This window comes from Galeopterus variegatus, unplaced genomic scaffold, assembly GCF_000696425.1.
Source record: "Galeopterus variegatus unplaced genomic scaffold, G_variegatus-3.0.2 Scaffold906, whole genome shotgun sequence".
NCBI lineage: Eukaryota > Metazoa > Chordata > Mammalia > Dermoptera > Cynocephalidae > Galeopterus > Galeopterus variegatus.
Window position 1 is genome coordinate 432,201 of NW_007727017.1, and position 8,593 is coordinate 440,793.

The window sequence follows — 8,593 nt, forward strand, 5'->3', positions numbered from 1 at the left end:
TATAGCCCTTAAGTTACCTAGAAAGTTTCAAACCACAGAAGCAGAAGTGAACACCAGGCCAAGCGTAACGTATATTCTTATATCTTGCCAGGATATTTTTTTTTTCCTTTTTGTCTTTTGTTCGTGTCCGGCAACGGATCGCAACCCTCAGTGTCGCGCCCGTACCGGACCGGGACCGGCAACGGGATCGCAACCCTCGGTGCTGCGCCCGCACCTCGCTCAGCCAGTGAGCAGAACCGGTCTGTATATGGGATCTGAACCCTCGGCGGGAGCGTCACCATGCTCCCAAGCGGCACACTGTAGCAGTGCGCCACCGGGCCGGCCATTGCCAGGATATTTTTTGTACCAAATTCTCAAATCTTTCTCTTTCCTGCCTAGAATATACATTTTTTTTCATCCAAGTGCTATATTTGACTTTAAGATTTTTACAACTCTTTTTTCTTCTTCAATTTCCCATCAATACTATTTTAACAAATTTATGCGTATAAACAAACAGCAACACAAGGCCCCATTGCAATCCAGATTGAGTATTACATGTAAGGGGTTTACAGAGGACATATTTCTAAGGCTTTGCAGACTCCGAATGAACTGAATTAAAAATCCAAACATGGTGGATTTAGGAGAATTCAGCGTGTTTTGAAGGACAATTCACTTTGGTCCAGTTATGATCAAGAACTGGGTCTCTAAAAGTCACCTTCATTGTCGAATTTCATCCAGGCGATGTCGTCGCCCACGCACTCTATCTTCCAGCCTGGGAGGGAGGGGTTCATCATGGCCAGGTTGGTCTTCCCGCAGGCACTGGGGAACGCGGCTGCCAGATACTTCTTCTCACCCTCAGGGTTGGTAATACCCAGGATCTGTTGGAGTCAAGACTCTTCACTAAGATCTTTGTTCCTTTCTCCCCCAGAGGTCAGTATTTCAGTCCAGGAATGTGCTTACAAACCCCCAAAATGTAGGCCCTAGAGATTTAATTTTTCAGGCATTGATATAAGTTAACATTTTTAAAACAAAGTCCAGAAGATCTCTATTGGTTCCTTGTGTTTGAGGTCCTTCAAAAGGGACATATACAGTGCATTAATAATTACTGATGGAATTCCCCAATCTCTCCAGGAACCTGCACACTCAGGTGTGCGTGGGTGGGATCCGAACCCTCGGACGGGAGCGCCGCCGCGCTTCCCAAGCGGTGCACTATCCAGTGCGCCACCGGGCCGACCCGATATGTTAACATTTTTAAAACAAAGTCCAGAAGATCTCTATTGGTTCCTTGTGTTTGAGGTCCTTCAAAAGGGACATATACAGTGCATTAATAATTACTGATGGAATTCCCCAATCTCTCCAGGAACCTGCACACTCAGGTGTGCGTGGGGTCTCTCCTGATGGGAACTGTATTGGCATTTGCAGTTGCCACCCCCAGGCCCACCGACACACACATTTAGGACATCTATTACTGATGGAATTCCCCAATCTCTCCAGGAACCTGCACACTCAGGTGTGCGTGGGGTCTCGCCTGATGGGAACTGTATTGGCATTTGCAGTTGCCACCCCCAGGCCCACCGACACACACATTTAGGACATCTTGCGCACTCACCAGCATGTGCTCTGCCAGCCAGCCCTCCTCCTTAGCCAGACGGCCGGCCATCCTGAGAGCAAAGCACTTCTTCCCGAGCAGCGAGTTCCCGCCATACCCGCTCCCAAAGGAGATGATCTCTCTGTGGTCGGGTAGGTGAGCGATGAGTGTCAGCTCCGGGTTGCAGGGCCAGTTGTTGACCAAGGGCTCTGCAGACAAGGACCCATCCCCCATTAGTGTGCCACATCCTCGCTTGGGGACCCCTGCAGCACAGGCCCAGGGTTCATGGTCAAGCTTACTTTTTCATTTTAACTTTTGATTTTGAAATAGTATGCTTACTTTTTAAAGGCAAAGGGCACCCCACGGAATGGAGGCACTTGACAAATTCCCCGTCACCCAGCGCTTCCAGGACGGGTGTGCCAATTCGCGTCATGATACGCATGCTGGCCACCACGTAGGGCGAATCCGTCAGCTCAATGCCAATCTTTGACAGAGGGGAGCCCAGCGGCCCCATGCTGAACGGGATGACATACATGGTGCGACCTGTGGGACCAGATTGGTGGGGACAGGTGAGAAATGACCTTGGACTCACAAACACAACTGTCATCATTTCCCTGGGTGAACCCATTCTCATGGTCCCCCACTAACAACATCAGACCCTGTTTGCCCCCTGCCCCCTCCTGTTAGAAGGGTCCACTGAAAGTGAACAGCAAGCCACCATTAAAGAGTTTTCATAAAAGCACAATTGGGCTCCATAAAGACCTTTTAAATCCATATGTATAGAAACCATTTTCATGTTCCTATAAGATAGGCTGTAAAACCAGAATTGAGATGTGCATGTTCAATACATTGCCAATTTCATATGGAATTGAAAGAGATCTGCGGCTATGGAGTTTTCATTACTGTTAACAATTACCATGAGGATAATCTTAACAATAAAAGGTTTGCTGCTGTTTTGTTCAATCAAATAGATGCTGCATTCACCTTTCATGCACTCTGGGAATCTGGCATTGAAGGCTTTTTCAAAGTCCGCCTCTGACATCCAGCGACCCAGCTGGCTGACGCCGTTTTTGGGAATGGGCACCGTGTCTCTTTGCTCTTGGGTAATGATAACCGTCTTGCTTTCGATCCTGGCCACATCTCTGGGGTCAGTGAGAGCCAACCAGCTGCAAAAGCGCAAGATTGCCTTCAGCCAAGCATGGTTAGGAATGGACTAGTCTTACCCATTATCACGTTCTTCCTGTGCCCAGCAGGACGCCAAGCACATTGATATCCCACAAACGTGAATGACCAACCAAACAGGACATGGTCAGGTGGACATGTGCTAGGCTCTGAGCTAGTCTTTTAGGATCAGGAAACTGGTTTGTATTTGCCATCTCATGGAAGGCTTGGGCAGCTCTTAAAATGTCATGAATTTCAAGTCTGTGTGGATCTGACTGTCTTATTAAGTTTTTCGAGTCTGTAACCCCCTGAGAGGTCTTCATTCACCTCTTTCTACCAACACCCAGGAGATGGAGGGGAGGTGTGAGCGCCGGGCCCTGGAGCCGCGCTTACCAGTTGTCGTATTTCTTCAGCTTCCTGACCATGCCCTGCTCCTGCATGTGCTCCAGCAGCCGCCCGTTCTCCTGCTCAGAGCCATCGCAGATGTGGATGTACTTGGGCTGGCACAACTGGGCATTGTTCTCCACGAACTCCCTCACCGCCTGGGGCAGGCTGTCTAGGGTGCCCTGAATGACTTTGGCTGAGAGGTTCAGGCCGTTTAGCACCTGAGGAGGCATTTCTGCAGAGTTGTGCTAGGGGCTCGAATGGCAGGGTTACCTGAAATAGAAAACACAGGTTTCCTGAACAAAACCATCAGCAGACACCTTCAAACACATTCGACATACTTGGTTTGGGTGGTGTGTCATCAGTTATTGCTTTAAGGAAAAAAAAAACAAGTTTGTGTTATCTCTGGAATTTTTAGGAATGTGAATTAAAAAGCTCTACCTACCTTTCTTCTCTTCGGACAATCTCAATCAGAGATTCAAGGATCTCTTTCCAGGTTCTTCCCGCTGGTGAGTGTGTGTTTCCAGTGGGAAAGCTGTGCTTGGTGGCAGAACCTCCTGGCTTTAAATGCCATGGAGGAGAACGGCCCTGCCCCCTCGGCTCACCCTGGGAGGCTCGTCCCTGACGTCAGAGGCAGGTCTTTGGATCATGGCCACAGTCAGTTATGCTTTGGACCAACTCACCACAATATTCCCAGGGAGATAATCATTGAGCAAATAGTTGTTAACAAATCCCGGGCAGCCTCGGCCCCTAGATCAACCATAGTAAATCCTTACACAACTTTTGATTGACTTAACTCTGATCCAGTTCACCGCTGATGCAGAGCGCAATGCCCTTTCCTTGAAAGGCAGGTTGAGGACAAGGCTGGCCAGAGCACCTCCCAGACCTCAAGGTTTTCTGGCAGCACATTTTGTGTGCTAGAGGCTGCGGGTTGGCAAAAACACTAGCTGTGAGGTGTCACCCCAGGGTCAAAGCTCATGGGAAGGATGTGCCATAACTTGGGCAAACGTGTGGCTTTTTGGTAAGGTTCTGCAATATCTGACCTAATTGGGGGCTAATAACTTTATCAAGTGCCTGCTGGGTGCCAATTACACCCCCATTATAAACTCTGTGAGGGCAGGGATTCTGCCTATGCTGTTTATTTTTATATCTACAGTAGCAAAGCACATAATAGGCACTGAAAGTATACATATCGAGCACTGTTCTAAGTGCTTTGCATGAGGTGGGGACTACCAACAGCCCTATGAACAGAAAAGGGAACTGAGAAGGAGAGATCGAGTCGCTACTCCTAGCTGGCTGGTGGGTGGCAGGGGGAGGATTTGAACACAAGCAAGCTGGACTCTGGACCTCCACGTCACCTCTTGTGAGGTACCATTACCTTTTCTGGAACCTTCCATGTATTCTCCAAGTAGTTCTGAGCTGGATGCAATTACTCCTGGAGTAAACTAGACACTTTTTTGCTTACCTTGCAAGTCTGAGAGTTTGGGGAGTGGAGGGGGCTTGGCAGTTTTACTAGATTACACGTAAGCAAGAGACCTTTATAACAGCTGTAAAGAATTTGCTTTGCAAGCCAGCAAAACCTCAGTCCAATGTAATGAACCTTCAAAGCTATTTACTGGTGTATAGAGAAATGGGTGAGAAGTTAGGAGGACACAGCTGGGCCCCAATTCTCCACAGCCAGTTGAACAGTTCTGCGGGAGCCCCTCTACCTTGGGTGAGGTGCAGCGGGGACTCAGCTGCCTCCCCTGTAGGGCAGGGGATGATCTGCTGAGATAATTCCATGACTGCACTTGTGAAGACCTGTGGCCGATGCAAGCCACTGTGGACGGAGTCACAAACCGAGAGCATTTCGAGGACTGTCCTATAGAGTTTGGTTGACACTGCAACATTAGGAACTTCCACCAAAATTATCAACATTTAATGAGGCATTATTCAACCAATTAGGTCTTTCAGTGTAAACACAACGCGAGGAGCTTTTGTTTAGTTTAAAGTTATTTCCCGTTTAGGTCACTGGATTTCATTATTAGTGGCATTGTCACCCACGCATAAATTTGTGTTGTGTCTAAACCCAGCAGTGATGTAATGCTCAGTGGCTGAGGGCACTTTCTTAGCACCTGACATCAGTGAAGTTAGCCATTCCAACGCGTAGCTGTAAGTAGACACACACACGGGTGGCTCATCCCACCAAATTGGGAGAGAGCCCAATTTTACTGATAAAACTGTAATAGTTTGATTCCCTGGAAGAGCACATAGATTGAAAACAAAAACGAGAAACCAGAACTTATTTGGAGATCTACATGCTACCCATAAATCCAGGGCGTTGATGTGCTGGGTCTTCCGGGAGGGAAACAGCTAGTTCAGTTAAAATGTAGGAACATCCTACATTTAATTGAACAGTGAGTCACCGCCGACCTTCAGCCCATCATTTAACCGCACGCATTTACAGCATGGAAGGATGGTGTTATTTCCCCGTGATCAGCCCTTGTCAAAATCTTAAAAAGCAATCATTGGGCTGCAGACTTACCTCAAAGTACAGAGTTCTCTGGAAGAAACAAGTGATACAAAGAGAAGCCGGGGTTTTGAGGATACAAGGGCAAAACCGTTCTCTCATCTGCCGAGGGCCTCAGTCTTACCCTGTCTTTGGAGACTCCCTACCCTGAAGAGGACACCTTTAGCAACATTTTCCAGGGGCTGGCCAGGGGCATTATTGTCTTCTCCATTTGACCATCAGCTCAGTTACAAGTAAGCCCCCTAACTGCTACTTTGCCAGTGAAATCCCTGACGACCCTCAGTCAAACCCCAATTGCATTTTTCAGCATGTGCTCAGTGTGGGTGGGGAGTGGAGGTGGCTCACTTTGGGTGTGACTTGCACTTGTTTCTGGAAATGCCATAGCGACCCCTAGCTTTCCAGGGGCTACTTAGGTACATATTACCTTAGGTCCAAGGTTGCTCTTCTTTTTAAAAAACATCTAAACAGTTGAGCTTGGATGCAAAACTGCTTCAGGAAAAAAAAAGAAAAGAAAAGAAAAAAGAAAAAAGACCCAGACTGCAAAAGATAGTTTCAGACCTCAGAGTGGCTTCCTTCTCCCTCCTGAAGCTACAGCACATTTTTTGTTGTTCAGCGACTGTTGATTTCATTTCATGCCTTCTATGACCACACCAGCTATATCCTTGATACAAGATAATCAGACAGGTTAAAAAAGGTAAAGAGAAATTTTGAGTCCAGTTTGCTGAAACCTCATTTTCCCTAGGGATTCTTGCCTCAAACATTTATTAAATGTCGACTATGTCTCTAGCACTGGAAATAACAATATTAATAATGGGCTTCCTCTGCATGACAGTGATGGAATGCATTACAAGACTTTCTCTGATGTAAGTACCTTTATTATCTTTCCCATTTTATAGATCAGGAAACTGAGGCTCAAGAAAGGAATCACACTCATTCATTCAACAAACACTGACTGAGCAGCTCCCATTGCCATTTTTCTAGATATGTCCCCAAACTGTGAGCCCTTGACCCTCTTTTTCCCTATATACCCCCAGCACCTGGCGATCAAGCACATGTTGGACACCTGCTGTATAATCACCCCCAGGGCCGGCTTCATGGCTCATGAGCAGGCCCCACTCTGGGAGTGGGTCCCCTCTCTCTGGAGGTTTCATGGTCAGTGGACACTGTCTTGAAATTCACAATGACATTATCTCTGAGTCTGTGTTACTCATGTAAGTGAAGTAGATGGGACTGCTCTGCCTCTTTGAAACAGGTTCTCAGCCCTCACTTCACTGTCCCTCCCTGCCTGGTGACTATTGCCACCCTCTACTCCTGACAGGGGCCTGGGCACAAGCTCAGGGAGGTTGGGTCGGGGTCACGTGCTTGTGAGCGTCTGCCCTGGCTCCCATGAGCATCCCCATGCCCAGGTGTGACATGAGATAGCAAATAAAAACCACCATGACAGCCAGAGAGACCATGGGAGAAAGGAAAACATTTTTTGTCCTTTTTAAAAAAGGGGCCTGCACTTTCATTTTGGACTTAGCCCCACAAATAATGTAGCCATCCTGCATACCATAGCGGTAAGTTCTTTAAGGAACAATTTCCTTGAGGCCTTGAGATAGAGTTGGCGAGACATCCCTAAATGCTGGAATGTCTGGCTTGTCATCAGACCCATGTGATGGTCCAATCAAAGAATAACCTGCCCTTGGCCAGTCACCACATTGCAGTTCACATCAGGTGCTACATTTTACTGTCTATACTACGGTCAACAGTGACAGCAGACATTGGTACAAGCTTTGTGGCTAGTGGGTGCCTTCCTTGATGGGCTTTCATGTGGCCTCTACTGTAGTGGGCAAAGCCAAGGACACAGGGGGAATTTCAAGACCAGGTGCCCAGATCCCCTCCTGCCATGTCCTGCTTGCCCACTGCACCTGGTCCACTGGGCATGGATTGGAGACGAAGCGGCTATTGGCCAGGCAGCCTCTAGGTCTCCTTCCTCACCTGTGTGGTGCTGCAGCCCAGCCCTATGTGCTCTGGAGGAGTGAGGAAACAAGGCTTCAAAGGGCCTCCAGAATGCCCAGGTAGCCTGGAAACACGGGCAGGGCCTGCCAAGAGTCAACAGGTGTGACCAGGTGAGCTTTGGAGGGGTGAGGACTGGCTGTGCTCCAGGTAAGAATGGGAAACAAAGCCATGAGCTCGGGGCGGGGTCTCACAGAAGAGGATTCTGAGGACAGTCTGATTGCAACATATGTTAATTGCAATTCTCAGTTATCTGGAGGCCAATAAAGGAGCAGAAGTCCCAAAGACTATCAACATCAGGCTTGGCGGTCAAGATCAATGGTTTACAAACTGTACTCTGAGGGCTTAGGGGAATTCCACTGAGCCTTGTCACAGAGGGGAGGGGAAAAGGCCAAGTGAGATGCACTTGGAGCTCTCCTTGCCCACGGCGTGTCTGATTTCACCTGTTGACATTTTAGGTTTCCACATTGGATCAGTTTGTACAAGGAATTTCACAGAACACAGTGGATATCCACCAATCACAACCATTCTTTCCTTGCAGAAGTGAAACAGCTGAGAACAAGAGAGTGCAAATATACCATCATCTTCCCAAGCTAAGTCTCTCAACCGCAAGACCATGACCTCCCCACCCCACCCCGGCCACTGCTGGAAGTGAGGGGGTGGATTCATTCCACACGGGAGTGACTGCAAAAATCCTATGTTCAGGAATCCGAATTCATGGGAAGCATGACTCCTACCTGATAAAGAAAAAAGGGAAAGTGGTTTTCCAGAAGGTGATGTGAAACGACCAGTGTCAATCCCATGTCCTGGAGCCAAAGGTATTGGCGCAAATCAACACTGGGTCTCTGCTGCCAGGGACGCTACTGGATAAGCACCCAACTGACTCCACTGTGGAAGTTTCTGAGTGCAGGAAAACACTGTTCAGTCCTGTCATGATGAGCCACAGAACCATTCACCTGGCCCATTCAGGTCAT

The 8,593-nt window shown here is 48.1% G+C and overlaps 1 protein-coding gene across 1 annotated transcript in view; it reads right to left on the bottom strand.

The window, feature by feature from the left end:
• The window catches only part of LOC103590981 (phosphoenolpyruvate carboxykinase, cytosolic [GTP]-like), a 15,185-nt gene extending 11,840 nt beyond the window's left edge, over positions 1–3,345 (bottom strand). The window contains exons 1-6 of the mRNA XM_008573345.1: positions 3,122–3,345; positions 2,552–2,733; positions 1,907–2,110; positions 1,589–1,776; positions 695–857; positions 7–17 (exon numbers count right to left, since the gene is read on the bottom strand). Coding sequence (XP_008571567.1) covers positions 7–17; positions 695–857; positions 1,589–1,776; positions 1,907–2,110; positions 2,552–2,733; positions 3,122–3,345 — 972 coding nt within the window. The remainder of the gene's footprint in view (positions 1–6; positions 18–694; positions 858–1,588; positions 1,777–1,906; positions 2,111–2,551; positions 2,734–3,121) is intronic.
• Between the last annotated feature and the right edge of the window lie 5,248 nt (positions 3,346–8,593).